At 37.9% G+C, this 18151-nt stretch overlaps 1 protein-coding gene across 4 annotated transcripts in view; it reads left to right on the top strand.

Annotated features, from left to right (window-relative positions):
• The first annotated feature begins 4279 nt into the window (after positions 1-4279).
• LOC107658179 (forkhead box protein N3-like) overlaps positions 4280-18151 on the top strand; it is a 14346-nt gene continuing 474 nt past the window's right edge. Inside the window, exons 1-5 of one of the 4 annotated variants that reach the window (XR_001630763.1) lie at positions 4280-5054; positions 10957-11105; positions 13345-13403; positions 16490-16598; positions 17476-18126. Coding sequence is in view for 1 of the 4 variants with exons in the window: in XM_016446641.1 (XP_016302127.1) it covers positions 4518-5054; positions 10957-11105; positions 13345-13403; positions 16490-16598; positions 17476-17968 (1347 nt within the window). In the remaining 3 variants the exon portion in view is untranslated. Of the gene's footprint in view, positions 5055-10956; positions 11106-13344; positions 13404-16489; positions 16599-17475; positions 18149-18151 lie in introns of those variants that run through there. The other 3 variants (XR_001630764.1, XR_001630762.1, XM_016446641.1) reach the window with 3 other exon arrangements.

The following is an 18151-nucleotide window of genomic DNA, read 5'->3' as shown; positions in this document are numbered from 1 at the left end:
GATGCGTTTTTGTAAGAAAAATATCCATATTCAAAACGTAATAATCACTTTAATGTAGCGCCAAGCTGGTTTTAACTGGTTGGTCTGCTGGTCTCCCTGCCTGTCCAGCTAAGACCAGCCTGACCAGCTAAAGAAGTAGTCTAAACCTTTCCAAACCAGCCTGTAAACCAGCATTGACCAGGCTGGAAGACAAGCTAAAACCAGCCAACCATTTTAGACTGGTTTCAGTAGGTTTGTTTTTCAGCAGGGATATATTTTTAGTTTAATATGCCATTAGAATATATTATATTCCTCAGTACATATTGATCATAATGTAGGTTTTTACCCCATATACTGTGGTAATAAGAAAGTACCATTATATTGTACCACCAAAATACTTTTTTTTTATTGGTATTATTTTCTCATTACTGTACACATTCATAGACCAGGATCAAATAGTGGACTATAACAGTTTTCTACTGCATTTTAGTTTTTAAAAACCCACAGTCATTGTTAATATGTAGTTGATTCCAGCTGGAAAACCCGCAAGCTTGTTTTCCTCGCTTATGATGTGGATGTGATGGCGTCCACATTTGTATAATCTGCCTTATAAACGCAGCCATGCCTCGACTGACCCCAGGGAATCTCTGCTCCAGATTGTGAGGCTGGATAATATTCTCGCTCTGTTGCCGTGGATACAGATGCTGGATTAGCCATGCAGAGCTAGCTGTCAGCTGTCAATCAATGCAAGTGAAGAGAGTTGCTGCTTTGACATGTGAGCGCGAGTGTCAAAAGCAGCCCTGAGGCGTGACTGTGCATTTTCCAAGGAGTGCTCAGCTGCATATGCTGTTATTGACTGATTGAATCACGTTATCAGGGGGGTGCTGCCCCTGGCACGTCGCTCGACATGCATGTATGGCATATGTATAATTGTGTGTGGGTACATGTTGGCATGGGTGTCAGAGAGAGAGTTAAAAGTGATGGGTAATGCTGTAGGGAGAGATTAACTGGATTTCCTACTGTGACTTGGGCAGTGTGTGATAAATTTGTATTTAGATTTTATGCATCTTCAGATAGCGTCAGGATTACTTCCTCTAAAATCCAACCTCCTGCTAACCTTACCACCAAGAAACTTCAAACACACACACACACACACACACACACACACACACTCACACACTGCTGCAAGAGAACGGTTCATCAGATTTTCCATTGTAAAAAAGGTTGCATCATTGTTATAACATCCTTTTTGTATGGAAGCCTGAAAAGAAAGGTGATTGTGGCTTTACATCTCACAACTTCTCATAATTATGGGAAATTAAGTCACATTTTTTATGTCTTGCGATTGTGACTTTTATATCCCACAGATGTGTCTTTATTTCCCATAACTTTGTTTCTCATAATTGCGACTTTATATTTCATAAGTGCAATTGTATTTCTCATAATGACTTTATAACTCATAATGTGGGTTTAAACTGCACAATTGCAGCTTTATTTCTTTTATCTCACAATTGTCTGTTTTATTTTTTGCTCTGAAACAGAAAGTTGTTTCCATTTAACTAGTTGCATTTAATCTTTAGATTTTCCACGATTCTGGACTTGATTTTCTTCTTTAATAAAATCTGAATGATTGGATCAAGTTCACTTAAAGTTTTAACTTTGGCTTGTAATTCTAACCCAGCAATTATACTTTGGCAGAAAAGTTGTATGGGAGTGATTTATTTATACATTTCTATTTAAACAATGTTGGTCACTGTATTCATAGAAATATACACAACACCTTATTTATAATAAGTCAAGTCAAGTCAAGTCACCTTTATTTATATAGCGCTTTTAACAATACAGATTGTGTCAAAGCAACTGAACAGCATTAATTAGGAAAATAGTGTCAATAATGCAAAATGACAATAGTAAACACAAATTTTTCAGTTAAAGACAGTTCATCATTGAATTCAGTGATGTCAACATCCAGCTCAGTTTAAATAGTATCTTTGCAATCAAGTCAACGGTATCGCTGGAAATGAAGTGTCCCCAACTAAGCAAGCCAGAGGCGACAGCGGCAAGGAACCAAAACTCCATCGGTGACAGAATGGAGAAAAAACCTTGGGAGAAACCAGGCTCAGTCGGGGGGCCAGTTCTCCTCTGACCAGACGAACCAGCAGTACGGAAAAATCAATTTAAGACGTAATAAAACAGACGATGAACACTATTAACAGCAATTATTATATGATGCAATCAAACTTATAGCAAAATGTGGTAGTTCTGTATGTTGTTTCAGGGTTGGCATCATCTGAGGTCCTCTGAGGGGTTGGCATCATCTCTTCTCAGGTGTTCTGGATCCAGACTGAAGCTTGTGTAAATCCTAGTTACCACGGGATGTCAATCCCGTGTCAAAAAACAGAGGAACAAATAGAAACATAATTAGCGTAGCTGCTGTTCCAACCAAGCAAAATTGATTTGTTTAACCCAAACTAAAGAATAATCAAACTAATTTGATCAGATATAACTGCAGTAAAAGATTATGAGATGCATTATTTGAATGCTTGGCCAAAGAGATGTGTCTTTAATCTAGATTTAAACAGGGAGAGTGTGTCTGAACCCCGAACGTTATCAGGAAGGCTATTCCAGAGTTTGGGAGCCAAATGCGAAAATATAACCTTTATAACACATTATTTATAACCCTTAAACTTTATTATTGTTTACTCACCCTCATTTCATTCCGACCCCATATCATTTCTTTCTTCTGTGGAACACAACAAAAGATCTTATGAAGAATGAATGAACATCCGTTTTCCATACAAGGAGCGTGAATGCTCATTTGTACTGCCAAGGTTCTAAAAGAACAAAAAGTGCCTAAAGTATCAAAAAAAAGTTTTCATCTCCTCTGGAGACCTAAAAATCTTATGTTTGTGCTCAATTAAAAACAATTGTTCATAAATGCTATTAATTTGACTGGAGAGTTTAGCTGAAGTAGTTTGTGTACTCTGTAAATTTTCTCCATTTACATTAATATACTATGAATTTGGAATTTGACTAGATTAAGCTTGAATTAACTGCATTTTTAAAATGCATTTGTTGGTGCAAATGTTTGCTGATCTCACCTCTGAAATATGGAAGTGGATTCCCGTTCTCATGCTGATTTTTCAGTCTCATTTCTCTCTGGGAGTTCACAGAGTACACATTTGTTTCATGGGAACAAGTATCTACAAATATAAGAGATTAATTTAACATGCAGTGATTTTAGCCTTGTGTGTTTGTCGATCCTACAAAATACACAAACCAGACAAACTTTTACTAAGCGTATGTTTACTGGAGTACTGGAGTTTGATTTTTTATAAATCTGAAAAGTTGTAAAGATTTTTTTTAAACAATTTTTTGACATTATTATTATTATTATACACCTATTGATATATAATCAATATAAAACCTGGAGCCTTTTTAATGCAATTTTAAATGTAATTTAAATGATTATATTATTAAATGTAATTTAAATTATTATAATTATATTATTATTAAAATTATGAGTGAAAATATTATAGAGTGAAATCAAAGTTTTAGAGTGAAATATTACAATTATAATTTCATATTTTAGTTTAATATTTTATTTAATAATTATTATTATTAAATAAATTATTATAATTCTATTTTTCTTAAATACCTAATTTTAAAATACTTATATTTTAGTTTACAGTGAAATACTACAATTGTAATTACTTTTGTACTTTTGTACAATTGTAATTACAGTTGTAAAGATTTTTTGGTTACACTTCATTTTAAGGTGTCCTTTGTAATTATAGATGTAAGTACTGAGTAATATTAATTAACTACATGTTCTTACTATATGGTTAGGGATTAGGGTTTGATTTAGGGTTACTTGCATGTAATTATGCATAATTAATTGTTATTATAATAGTAAGTACATGTAACATCTGTAAAAGGACACCTTAAAATAAAATGTTACCGAATTTTTAAACTATTTTTAACATTATTATTGATTTATATTGATATATAATATTGATATATAATCAATATGAAACCTGGGGGCCTTTTTAAATGCGGTTTTAATTCTTTTAAATAATTTCAGTTATTATAATTATATCATTTTTCTTAAATATCTCTTTATTTTATAATGAAATTATAAATTATTTATTTAATAAACTTAATAATAGTAACAATATCATTAGTATTATTGTAGTCATATTGCTGTATAATAGTAATAGTCATAATTATTATTATGATTATTATTATTATTTATTGTAGTCATATTGATATATAATCCCAAAAAATTGGCCAAATTGTGCAGCCCTACAAACAAGCACAAACATAACACAAACAAACCTGGAAGTTTTTTAATGCCATTTTAAATCTCAGTTTTTATCACAAAAATCGCAGTTGTGTGTGAACTGCTTGTCCACAGATGCAAACAGATTCAACTTATATTAGAGCTCCAGTTAAGCCTTTTCAATTTTTTTCCCCATAAAAACTAGCAACCACTTTACAGAGTGTTGTCTTGTGTCTCTGCAGGAGCCGAGGGCTGCATGGGTCCAGTGGTCATGCCCCCAGGGAAGAAGGCCGAGGGCCCCAGCAGTGGGAGTGTTGCGCGGGGTCTGAGTCAGCTCTACCAGGACACTGAGGCAGCTGACCTGTCTCTGGCCCTGTCTGCCTCCCTTAGCCGGGCCGAGGACGAGGAACTGACCAGCCTCAGCTGGTTGCACGAGAGCACGGATCTTCTGACAAGCCTGGGTCACTCGGGCCTGCGTAGCGTTAGCCCCCTACAGGATGCTAACGGTGGCCGCGAGCCCTGCTCCTCGCCGTCATCCTCCCCTGAGCCCAGCGAGCCACCCTACCACCTGTCTACGGGTCCCAGCCTCAAACCTCCCTATTCCTTCAGCTGCCTCATCTTCATGGCAATAGAGGACGCTCCCTCCAAGCGACTTCCTGTCAAAGACATCTACGGCTGGATACTGGAGCACTTCCCCTACTTCGCGAGCGCCCCCACTGGCTGGAAGAATTCAGTGCGTCATAATCTGTCGCTAAACAAATGCTTCAAAAAGGTGGATAAGGATCGCAGTCAGGTGAGGGCTTGTGTTTGTCTGAACACTGAACACACACTTTCATCTTCCTGAGGGATTTTCCATCAATAGTTTATCATCCTGGTGGCTTTTAAATACTTTTTACCCAGATGTGTTCACATGTTCTTGAATGCTTTTCCTTTTCAGTTGCAGTCTAGGAGTTCTTGCAGTCTATTGGGCTCATAATGAAGAAAAACCTTTTAAAAGCATATTTTAAAACACATTTGACAACTTAGAAATGTACTATTCGTACTCGCGCTGGCTTTGTATGGGTTTGACAAACTTTTATACCAATTTCAGAAAATGCTTCAATTTAATTATTTTGAAAATGTCAAGTTGTACGATGTTAATAACGCTTTCTATGCACATTGAATACATAATCTAAATTAATTCCAAGAAAGTGTTTAAATATATTATTCAAGTTTATTTTCAAATTTATGAATAATAACAAATTAATGAATTATTAATTTATAATTATCATTACCACAGAACGTTTTTACAACCTGAACTAAACTGGTCATAAAAGGTATATGTGATATGATATTTTAAGAGATATATTGACTTTGATGGACAGTCGTGAGGGTCTGCAGTGGTCCTTTCTATGATATCATATCCGGTTTCATGGTTTTTTTTCTGCATGTTGAACCAGATGAATTTTGTAGGTCGCATCACATGCATTTTGCAGACAAAGGTTTTTCAAATATTAATAGCAGTAAAGCAGTTTTGTTCAAATATTTTTTTCTCTAGGAGGTAATAATAAGAGATTATGCCAAACTACTTAATAATTGTTTTCTTGTAAATTTTTTACATTACATTTTTACATTTTTTACATTATGTCCCCCACAAAAAAATTACATAAAATACATAAATTAATTAATTAAATAAAAAAAAATTTTTATACATAAATTAAAAGTCTCTGTATGTATGAATTGCATTTTAGCATTTTTTAAATAAATTAATAAATAGGACAGAACACATGAGCAACTTGTCATAGACCTATTAAAGCAGTATTAACCTTAAATCAAAGTCCAAATTGAATTTATGACCGATTAGTTCTAAGTGCAAGCTTAGTCAACAAAGACTTATTATTATGGTTTGTTTTTAAGAGATTTTATGAATGTGGGCTGTGGACATGTAAACAAGTCCATGATTATAATCACAATATAGTACAGCTGTAATCAATGCGTGACTATAATCAAAATGCAATCATGCTTTTTGTTTAGATATGACAAATAATTGATAAAATCATCCACTGACATCAAAACAGATGAAAAGATTAAGAAATCGCACCGTTTGCTCTGGCAGAGTGTGTTTGTATTATTATGCGTGTGCGCATAAGAGTGTGTTTGTACCTGTCTAAGCCGTCATCCTGTCATTTAATTCTTAACTACGACCAAAAGAGTTTTCCGTGTAAATGTATTCCCATAGCAACCGAGCTGTAGTTGACATGAAAAGCATGCTGTTTCTGTAGCAACAGCAAAACTGATTGGCTGCGTTGCTATGTGTGTGAGAAGATCTGTATATGTGTGTGTGGGTAAAATGTGGGAGTATTTCAGGGAAGTGGTATGAAGCACAGTGATCTGTTTTGGTGGGTAAAGATCAAGTTACTTGACCAGTTGTATTAGATTTCAAAATTAAGTAAATCTCTGGCAGAAGACCAAACTAAATGTTTATACAACCCTTCTAATATAGACTGTGATATAAAGGCAATATAGGCTGGGATATATATATAGGTTATGTTATGTAGGAAATTAACTGAATTACATTTGAATGTATATGTGTTTAATTGTTTAATTTAGTTTCATTTTCCACTCTGATTGGAACAGGGAACTGATTTTTTTTGTTTTGTTTTTTTTTTCAAAATTCCTAAAGACTTTCTACTTAAAAGATATGTTTGTCTCTGAATATACTTAAATCATTAAAAGCCTCTTTTGATTTGTTTAAAAATGGAATTCAATCTCACACACACCTCAGAAGGGTGTTTGAAGGAGAAGGGCAAACTAGTGAGTAGACTAAGTATAATGATTCACAGTGTGTTACTCAATAGCAGATGTTTAGACACTAAATGCTGTGGTAGACCAGTCCTAGCTTTCTTACAAGCCTCAGTCTTCAAAGATCCAGCCAAACCCCACAGGTTAAAGATCTCAAATGTGTCTGCACTCCACTCCAATGTAATTGTGCTTGAGTACTAAGCAAATGCAATTTTCAGTGCACTGTGTGTGCCTGTGTTTTAGAGGAATCATATTTTACACTTTTTAAAACTATTTTTCCCCTGAAGTCCACTTATAATGTTAGTCAAAGTTGCTTAAGCCAAAATCTAATTTTACATGACACTTTTAATTAAGCATCCTCTTTTTTGTTTCTGTACCTTTAAGTATTCTATATGTAAATGTTATAATTGCTAACCCAAGGGTGTCCGTAATACATGGAGAAAACATTTTGTTAACGTTCCCAATCGTCTCCGTTTAGTTGGCACATGACCCTCCAAAAACAGGCTCATGGAACCTCATTCTTCATCCAGGATTTTTTGAGCCAATCACATGAGCTGTAAAAAGCCATGTGGCTAAACACTCCGAAGCTGCAAAATTGTGTCGTGAGAACACTGTTTGGCTGATAGCACAAAAATAATGCACACATTCCCAAACCCTTGAAGTGGCGACTGTCTATTATATACTTTTAAAGAGCTTGGCAAAAACATCTGCTATCATGTAATTAATCATTTGCTGTTTTCTATTTTGTAACAATGCGTGGCAAATTTTGAATCAACGTAGATGAAGATGCTTTCCAGGTCCAGATGTTGTTGTTGTTGCAGGAGGGACTAACTTGAATTTTCTAACCAGACAAACCTTGACCCCTCTCTTTGTGCAGGTTTACTTCACACTAGCAGTAATCTGGGGCAACCTAAATACTGATATGTGAGGTGTCATATGTAAATGAGGTTGTGTCAATGGAACCATGAAGATTTCCAAATAAGCAAGTATTGCAGCTTAGTTTCCAAAAATGGTCTGAGTGGAAAATCCAGTTTTCCATGATATGACCCCTTTAACATTCATGAAAATGTGTGTATACTTTATAAGACACGAGTAGAAACCTTCTCTTTTAAACATAGGCAATCATGTGTTCTGGCTCTCTCAGTGTAGAGTCTGTGGCAGAAATCTGCTTTCCTCATTTACCACGGTTGGGAAAGATTAGCACATAGGTCTGGGCTGGGTTTAAAACGCCATCATTGTCTCCATGTAGACTGAGATACTCGTGCCAAACCCTCCTACCAGACAACCAACCATCCCTCTCTTCTACTTGTTGCCTTGGAGACCAGCGAAACCACAGGTGCATGTCTGCTCCTCCTCTGACTCCTGTAGAGAAGGGTCATGCGGTTCTGGCAGGGAGGTGAGCTGGAGCCGTACCCGGATGCCGTGCCGGAGCTGGTGAATGATGTACGTCAGTCTGTGATGTTGTTTTGCAGGCGTGTTGATAGCTAATTGAGGGCAGATGGAAGACTGGTGGGGGGAAGTTATGAATGAAGTCATGGGGAGTGTATTTGAATTACCCTGCACCCCGGGTGGAAACGGCACATTGGGCCAATGGCTCCTCCAGCAGTATGAAACACACACACACAGAAATATGAACACGAACACACACAGAAATTTGAAATAAAGTTGCTTCCCCCAACCATTTGGCAATTGCTAGTTTGTCGGCCCGTCTAATCAAACCTTTCCCTTAATTGCCTTGTGTGGTGGGTCAGTAAACACTGTTGATCATTGCTATAGCGACTGTTCTGTAACTACGATAATATCAGAGTGCTTTCACCATCCCGTCTCACTTATTTTAGTGCTTAATACGAGAGCCGAGATCGAAGCCGCACGGGTTGAATTTCATGCCTTGTGTGAGTTGTGTTTTTTGGTAAAGTGAAATGTGGCTCTGGAAGCTCCTGATGGAGGGCAGACAGCTTAATTAGGTGGAGAACGGCTTCTTTGATCTAAAAATATATGTCAGTGTTGCCTGTTGAGGCAGTTTTAAAGGTGACTCTGTGTTCACTTGACAACAAGGGTCTTGAGTGCTAGGTCTAATCCTCCACCCCGCTTTTCGGTTTCCTCAATACTTTGCAAATATGTACTCTTAGATAATGTACGATTTATTTCAAAATATATACATGCCATTACTTTGAAGGTTCTTGAGAACATCAGGCTAAACTGAGTTCTATTTTAAATCTGCGTTTAGAGTAGGGCTCTTTAACACCAGTGCTGGAGGGCCAGTGTCCTGCAGACTTTAGTCCAGTTTAGCGCACCATGCAAGTAATTCTGAACACCTTAATTAGCTTGTTGGGGTTAGAGCTAAATTCAAGAGGACACTGACCCCACCGGACTGCATTTGAAAAACCCTGATTTAGAGGTATGATTCTTTCTAGGGCTGCATGAGGTCCCGTTTTCCTATCCTGGACGAGTCCCCAGTTTGTCTGTGTTTAGAGCAGTTGTTTTCAATTTTGTATGTCTCTCTTATTAAGCACACCTGTTTCAGATAGGAAAGAGCTTCGTGAACTGAACTGAAGTGAGTGTGTCAGAAAAGAGAGACATGCTAAATGTGCAGTGCTGTGGGTCCCCAGGTCCTGGATTAAGTGAAAGGGAAAGTGTAGCCAACTATGGTGTCTCATGCTCGGAATTTGTGCTCTGCATTTAACCCATCCTAGTGCACACACACACAGCAGTGAGTAGTGAACAAACACACACACACACACCGTGAACACACACCAGCAGTGGGCAGCGCCAGGGGAGCAGTTGGGGGTTCGGTACCTTGCTCAAGGGTTAGGAGTATATTCACTCCCCCCACCTACAATCCCTGCCGGTACCGAGACTCAAACCTGTGACCTTTGGGTTTGGGTTACAACTCTCTAACCATTAGGCCACGACTGTCCCCAACACAGAGCGAGCCAGCCAGGTGGGCTATTATATGTCAGGTTAACACTGACATATAATACCCGTGCTTTAGAGCAGGGGTTGCCAATTCTGATCGTGAAGGGATACCTTTCTGCAGACTTCAGGTCCAACCTGTTATCTGTTGTTTTCAGGTGACCCTGAACCCCTTGATTAGCTGGTCCAGGTGTGTTTGATTAGGGTTGGAGCAGCACCTCAGCAGCATGGTAGCCCTCGAGGAGCAGGGGTTGGATACCCTTGGTTTAGAGCAGTGGTTTTCAACCACGTTCTTGGATCCCCAACACTGCACATTTTACATGTCTCCTTAATCAAACACACCTGATTCAGCACATCAGCTCATTAGTAGTGGCTGCAAGACCTGAAATTGGTGTGTCAGACAAAGGAGAGCTATTCAATGTGCTGTGTTTGGGGGGCTCAAGGAACATGGTTGGGATCCTGGAAGGCCAGTGTCCTGTAGAATGTAGCTCCAACCAGCTCCAAAACACGTGCCTAGAAGTTTCTAATAATCCTGAAGGTCTTGGTTTAGGTGTGGTTGATTAGGATTGTAGCTAAACTCTGCAGGACAGTGGCCCTCCAGGAACTGAATTTGACACCCCTTGTTTAGAGGTATGATTCTTTCTTGGGCTCTGTGAGGTCCCTGGTTCCTATCCTGGATGAGCCCCCGATTTATTGTGTTCTTACAATAGGGCTTGGCAACTCTGGCCCTTGAGGTCCACTTCACCCTAGGGGGTGGTCCTTAGCTCCAATCCAGATCAAACTCACCTGCCTAATAGCTTTCTAGTAATCCTGAAGACTTTGATTGGCTTGCTTATGTGTGTTTGATTAGGGTTGGAACTAAACTCTGCTGGAAAGTGGATCTGGAGGGTCAGAGTCGCCCACCTTTGCTGCACAGTATCTCGCAATATTATTAATCATATTAAAGATGCTGAAAGATTGAAGATGTAACATGACAGTAATTTGTCTTTTTTGTATTTTAGAGTATAGGAAAGGGTTCACTCTGGTCTATTGATCCTGACTACAGACACAATCTGATTCAGGCACTAAAGAAGACTCCATATCATCCGTATTCCCCTCGGCTTCCAAAACCTTCTACCTCCCCATCTGCCTCTCCTCAGCAATACCACAGGTAATGCCTGAATTTCTCACTCAGTTTTTTTTTTTTGGGCCGTCCATTTCTTGTTCTTTTTCCTCTCTTTTCTTTTCTTCTGCATTTAGCAGTTATTGCTTTTTTCCTCTTCATCGGGTTGTTTTCTTCTGGTACTTTGATTCACACTTTCCATTTTGTGTGGCCCTGAAAATCATAGTCCAGACTTTTCCATTTCTAAAGAAAGAGCATGAGCACAAAACCCTGCCTTAGTGTGGAATAACAAAATGTGACTGAGAGGACGTTAACTTTACCATGGTATGAATAATTTTGCCAGTAAAAGAGTCTCGGATTAAGCAAAACTTCTCTTTACCTTTAAGAAAGAGAAAGATAGGAAGACCGAAGGGAGCAAAGATCATATACAAGCCTTTCTTTGGTGGCCTCTCTTATGACCTTCCTGTGAAGAAGAACACATTGATCTGGTGTGTTAAGGTTTTGGGTCAGTACCTCACTCATTCCTGAACACTCTGTCAGCAACTGGACATGGTCCTCTGGGGAATCTGTGGGATGTAAAGAAACGGCACACGCTTGCCCTTCCTGAGTCGTTTCTTCTCCTCTGCTGTTGCTGTGACGACCAGAGTACCTCCATGGCAACACATGCATAAGACAGGTGGAACAGTAGCACGAAGATATTTGTCTGGCAAAAGAAGAAAAAAGCAGAGATAGGACAGACAGTTAGTGCTAAGAAATACATTATAGGCTTAGCAACACTAAACTCCATAGCAACAGAAGATGTCGGGTGCCTGTTTTCTTGCTTTTTCCTTGACCCCCTCCCCCCACACTTCCTCTTGTGGGATGAAGGAACTCCTCTCAGTAGTTTGTGGTATCTAGTTCTCTTTTAGGAAATGAAAGTCAGTTACTGTGTAAACAGTTGTACAGTCAATTATACAGTTGTTCTGTTTACAAACACAAAGCTTTTTAGAAAGCTTTTTAGTCTTTCAGCTTGATATTTTTTTGTCAGTTTAATGTAATTTAAGTTGAAATGACTTGTACAACCAAGTACTTATACTTAAAAATTGAAGGCAGCAACTGAACTAAAGTGTTTAAGTTGAAATAGGTGGATTTTTTTCACATTGTGGAAACAGCTTCATATGATAGCTTAAATGGTTTTAGGTGGCCTTTGGATGGTCCAGGCTAGTTTAGACGGTTTATTTAATAAAAGTTGCGATATAACATATAGTGACAGATCCTTTCTTCCATATTGTGGCCTATATCCGTGTAAAACAGTTTTCGGTTGGGTGGTTGCGGATTGGATGCAGGCAGATCTCATCGTGAGCTTGCAGTCAATTGTAAGAACAAGGCGGGGTTTAAGCTGAGAAAATGATTGGAGGAGTTTGGCATATGTTCCCAGCGAGAAGTCTGACATTTACACAAAAAATTGAGTTGGCATTTTGATAAAAAATTGATTAAGAATTATTAGGTCAAAAAATATCAAATGAATCAAACAATTCTTCACAATAAGATCTATAACATGCATTTAGAAAATAGATTGGGTGAATTTCCATTTTATGCTGACTTTAATGTGTGTTTTAATGAGTGGCAATACTTTAAAAAAATTATTCATTTTTTATTACTGTATGGTTGTTGTAATTGATATCTGATACCTATTTCTTTAATCTATCCACTGGCATACTAATGCATTTATTATGCAATTAGAACCGCTCACCCTCAACACAAAAATTTTACCACTAGTCTAATTTGCACTTATTATTAATTTGCTGATCTATGCATATCAGACCTACAAAATCCCAGGATCGACAGTGGGATTAATGAGATAAGATAAATGTGATGTCAGTCTGCCTGTCTGTCTGTGAACCCCAACACCCTCAACTATTCCTATCACTTGAAAAAGTGTGAGTTTGAGGATCTGATTTCAGGACTAAAGGACTGAGTCAATCTAAGTTAAAGGAAAATATCGACTGTTATTGAAAGTACAAGCCATTTGGATCCACTGCTTTGTGCTGTCTATAACGAGTAATCATGGTAAATAATGGGATTTCCAAGCCTCGCCTGAAAGTCTGTAACAGTTCAATTAGATTCTTGCTCTACCTCTCAGTCTCCAGTTTGCATTCCACACCATCATATCTCATATATACTTAGAGTTTCCTCCCCTGCTTTTATCTGACTTTGAATAGGATTTCAGAAGTTGATGATACAAAAGTGTTTTTCATTATGTGATTTTATCACTCTAACATTCTCGCTCTGTGTATATGTTCTTCAGTCCTCCACTATGGCCAGGAAGTCCACTCTTCAGAAAAAATGGTGGAGTGCTCTTACAAGGTAAAAAGCCCTATGTTTTTTTTTTGTCATTTTTTCTATTCTGTTTCTTAAAGACTCCATTATATCAAATGTTTTGTGGGTTTTAGTCCATTTATTGGCTTTGAAACCATCTATATGCTAGTGTATTCCTCTAATATTTTTTACACAAGTTTTCTATTTTAAAATGCAATTTATTCATGTAATTTTAAAGCTGAATTTTGAGCACATTACTCAGTGTTCAGTGTCACATGATCCTTCAGAAATCATTCTAATATGATGATTTGCTGCTCAAGAAACATTTCTTATTATCCGTTTGGAAAACATTTGTGCTGCTTATTTTTGTGGAAACCATGATTTTTTTCAGGATTCTTTAATGAATAGAAAGTTCAAAAGAACAAAATTTCTTTGAAATAGACATTTTAAAAAATATATGTAAATGTCTTTACTGTCATTTTTTATCGATTTATGCATCCTTGCTGAGTAAATGTTAATTTATTTCCTTAAATAAATAAATAAAAATTATATCTATAATACAGGAAAACAGAACAAAACATATTGATGACTCATCCTGTACTACTATTTTTGTCCAATATAATGCTCTTTAGAATAAAATAACCCACCTCCTAACACCACCTGCCACCTTCCAGCAAATAGCAAATCATGTTTGTAGCTGTGACGTAACCTATTAGCTTATTAGCCTATTACCCATGTAAAAGTATTTTTAAAAAAGGTGATGAGTCCTCTGATATGTCCCACCCAAACTTCCAGTTTTAATAGGAAATATGTCAAAACAGGAAAGAAAACTGTGCCTGTCAAGTGATTTCATGTGCTTTTCAAAAGCACCTTGCAAGAGATCCTTGATTTTGATTTATAAAAAAACCCTCTTTATCACACAAATAGCTACATTGCGCCTACGGATTACCTTTGCAATATCTTTGGAATCACTGATTCTCTCATTTCCCACAACTGCTCCTTCATCTCTCTCTTTCAGTCCATCTGTTTGTCTCTCTCTCTCTTTCATTCCCTGTTGGTGTCCCAGCCGTTTAAATGTCCATTCGATTCCAATCAGGGTGCTCTCTTTCCACTCCACCGTGAGCAGCTAAATGGAAGGAAATGGATACATTATCTGTCTGTAGTGGCTCCTCTCTCCTTCTCGTCTGCTCTTGATAATGGAATAATGGAGGCAGAGCTGCCTGTGAAAAGTGTCTGAGCAGGGCTATTGGCTTTGAGTGATGTGAATGTCTTGATGGCTGTCTACAAGCAAAGAGCTCAGTGTGTGTGTATGTGTGTCAAGTGCTCGACTGGACAGTCTTAGCTCAAGGCCGCTTCACTTAAGCTTGCTACTAGTCAGTGTCGTAGTGCTTACAGTCTGTGAGTGGCTGGACAACTGTGAAGGCTGTCTAGTGTCCTTTTGCCATGTCTCTTAAAGCGAAAAATTTGCTCACACTCAGGAGATTAACTGGAGAATCACTTTTTGCCTGCTGTGAAACCGGTAGCGTCAACAGTGGATTGAATACTATTATTGACCTTTCAGCAAATCAGTTAAGCGAACATAACATCACCTAGTTAATATTTATGGTGGAATGGTTTAGAATCTGTCCATCCCACTTTTCAGTCCTGCTCACCTTCATGTTGCTCCAGACCCAAATGGCTTTCTTCCGATGAGATGTTTAGCAGAATGTTCACGCTGCTCTTTTCCATGCAGAAAGGGGCTGCCAGGCGCCAAAAAAGCCATAAAAATAATTCTGAACCATAGCTTTGTTTTAGGAAAGTGGCTCTCAACCACACTCTTCTAAGTTAAACTAAGTTGAACTCTTTACGTTCTTTAGATTATTAAGATGTTCTTCACACTAAGAATAAAAATTATTTAAGAACTTTTCAGTGAAAGGTTCTTTTGGGGAACCAAACATGGTTCTTCTACAGCATCACGAAAAAATAAAATCTTGTGGAACCTTTATTTTTAGGAGTGCAGGGAGCCACGATCCATAAGGGGCCCTTAGCACAATTCCGAGGCAGCCACAAGATGGAAAAATTACTTGGAATAAGCTAAAAGCTCATTTTTAGCTACAAATCTTATGACATCGTATTTCCTCATTTAGCCATGTTTCCGTGGAGTTTTGGAAAAATTAGAGAATTTTCGAAGAGTGATTTCGAGACCTCAGAAAATCATGGAAATTAAGTAGTCATGAACATTTTATGATGAATATGTTTTTTTTTTCTAGTTTTGTCAAGCTCTAAAATATGTTATTAGGCAGAAATTGCTGAGAAATTGCATTCTCATATGTAATTAACACGACTGTTTAAGGGCTTGTCGTCTCTTATTCTCCTTTAAAGGGATAGTTCACCCAAAAATGAAAATTCTGTCATTAATTACTCACCCTCATGTTGTTCCAAACCCCTAAGATCTTCGTTCATCTTTGAAAGACAAATTAAGATATTTTTGATGAAATCCAAGAGCTTTCTGACCCTGCATAGACAGCAAGGGAACTACCACGTTCAAGGCCCAGAAAATTAGTAAGGACATCGTTAAAATAATCCATGTCACATCAGTGGTCAACCGTAATTTTATGAAGCTACGAGAATACTTTTTGTGCACAAAGAAAACAAAAATAACTTTATTCAACAGTTTCTTCTCTTCCATGTCAGTCTTCGACGTGTCTTCACGATGGTAGCTCGACGCATGTGTGCATTCCTCTGCTTGTAAACAAGGCGCAGCGCATGCAGGTTCCACGTCAGAACGGCAGCTCCTGCGTCAGCAGCATCACACGCTGTGGTACTCGACGCATGTGTGCATTCCTCTGCTTGTAAACAAGGCGCAGCGCATGCAGGTTCCACGTCAGAACGGCAGCTCCTGCGTCAGCAGCATCACACGCTGTGGTACTCTCGTGAACGCTCGGCGAACTACCCCTTTAAGCATTTCTTTAAGAGATGTTTTCCTATACATTATCTTAGGAGATTTAATGTAGATATTGTATGAGCAAAACCAATGCTCAGAGAGGAGCATAAACTGCCTGTTCTGCAGTCGAATAGAAGTACTGGAATCCATTCCAGTATTTTCTTTGTGTATTTTATGCTATGAATTTTAATTGGGGGTTTGTTTTTCACAGTTCCACAGAGAGTGATACAGCATAGTTCACGTGTTGCTGCTCAGGGGCTCTTTCCAGTTATCAGACCCCTTCCTTTGAGTCCTGTGAGCAAGAGGACCACAGTCGTGAGGTTAGTATGCCCTTCTCCATCAGTGTTGGTATTGTTACCTCAACTATTGAAATAATTTTTGGTAATTGAAATAAAGTTGAAATAACATAAAATATAAATATTAGATCAAAAACTTGAAACTTAAACGTAAAAGTAAAATTAAAATATAAAAATAACAGCTAATTCAAAATGTTAATAAATACTACAATAGTGTATAACTACTACTAAAATAACACTGGTCACAAACTCCTTTAATTCATATAAATGGAGCTGACAGAGGAAAAATGATTAACTGAAAAATGCAAGACTCCTTTTTCTACTTGTTTATGATTAAAAGCCAAAATCCAAAGCTGTTGTAAAATAGTTCATGTATACATGGCATTTTGTCTTGTTTTATGCCATTAAAATATTGATTTTTATTATTTTTTTAAACATCAACCTTACAAATTGTTGTTAGATTTGTGCTTAAAACATGAAAAACTATTTCATGATGTAAAATTAAGAGATAAATAGAAAAGATCAAATATTGGATATTTTCCAGTATTGGCTAATTTTGCATGTTCTTTTTCCATATGTTTACATTTAGAGTACATTTGCCGTGATCTAACGCTCACTTAAAATGAATCTTTAAAAACACGAATAATTGAATAACAGTGTTAAATATAATCTTTGATTACTGTATGTTATTCATATATAGCATTTTAAATGATTGATTTTAATTTCTAGTATTTAGTTTTTAATTCATTTAGAATTTTAATATCAGCCATTTATTGGTTATCGGCCATGACATAACACTCTGTGTATACCTTCAATACACTACAAGTCATATTGGATAATAGCGTCTGTGTAACTGTAATATTTTCAATAATGATTTGCATCTGTCGATCTGTCTTAACAGATCAGCCCTGGGCGATTATCTGACACGGGGTAAAAACAGCCTGTGCAGTGACTCTCCTCCACCCAGCGATGATCAGCAGGAGGACCACACATACAGCAGCTCGCAGTCCCTAAATACAAAGGGGGACATTTCTTCCTCCCTCTCCTCCTGCTCCACTCAGGGTTCCCTCTCTGCCTACAGCCCCAGTCAGGAGGTGACGCTCACTGAGGTCAAGGAGGAGCAAAAAGACTTTCCGCTGGACGCCACACCACCTCCTTCCCAGCTGCTCCAGTGCAGAAGACTGCTGTGGACCAAAGGTCACCCTCGGACCCCCGGCGACACGCTTCCCCTGAAGAAGAGACGGGCGGAAAAGCTCCTGGTCAAAGAGGAGGAAGACGAGGAGATGAAGGAGGCGGCGGGGTCGTTGCTTCACCTGGCTGGCATGCGCACCGGTGTGAATAAAAACGCTCAGCGTACGTGTAAAAAGAAGGTGAAAGAGGAAGCCAATGATTAGCAATGAACGAAAATCCCGTTAACACAGATCTAAATACTTCTGTTCCAGGAAATCAGGTGAATTCTAGTCAGTTGTTGCAATATCAATAAAATCACTGTTGTCCCTTGTTAAATTTGATTTCCCGGGTGAAAGATTCTCATGATCATGTTGTTTTGTGTGTGTGTGTGTGTGTGTGTGTGAGTG

Source organism: Sinocyclocheilus anshuiensis, unplaced genomic scaffold (assembly GCF_001515605.1).
Source record: "Sinocyclocheilus anshuiensis isolate Anshui unplaced genomic scaffold, SAMN03320099.WGS_v1.1 scaffold279, whole genome shotgun sequence".
Taxonomy (NCBI): domain Eukaryota; kingdom Metazoa; phylum Chordata; class Actinopteri; order Cypriniformes; family Cyprinidae; genus Sinocyclocheilus; species Sinocyclocheilus anshuiensis.
Note: the sequence above shows the minus strand (reverse complement) of the source record. Positions and strands in the feature narration are given on the sequence as shown.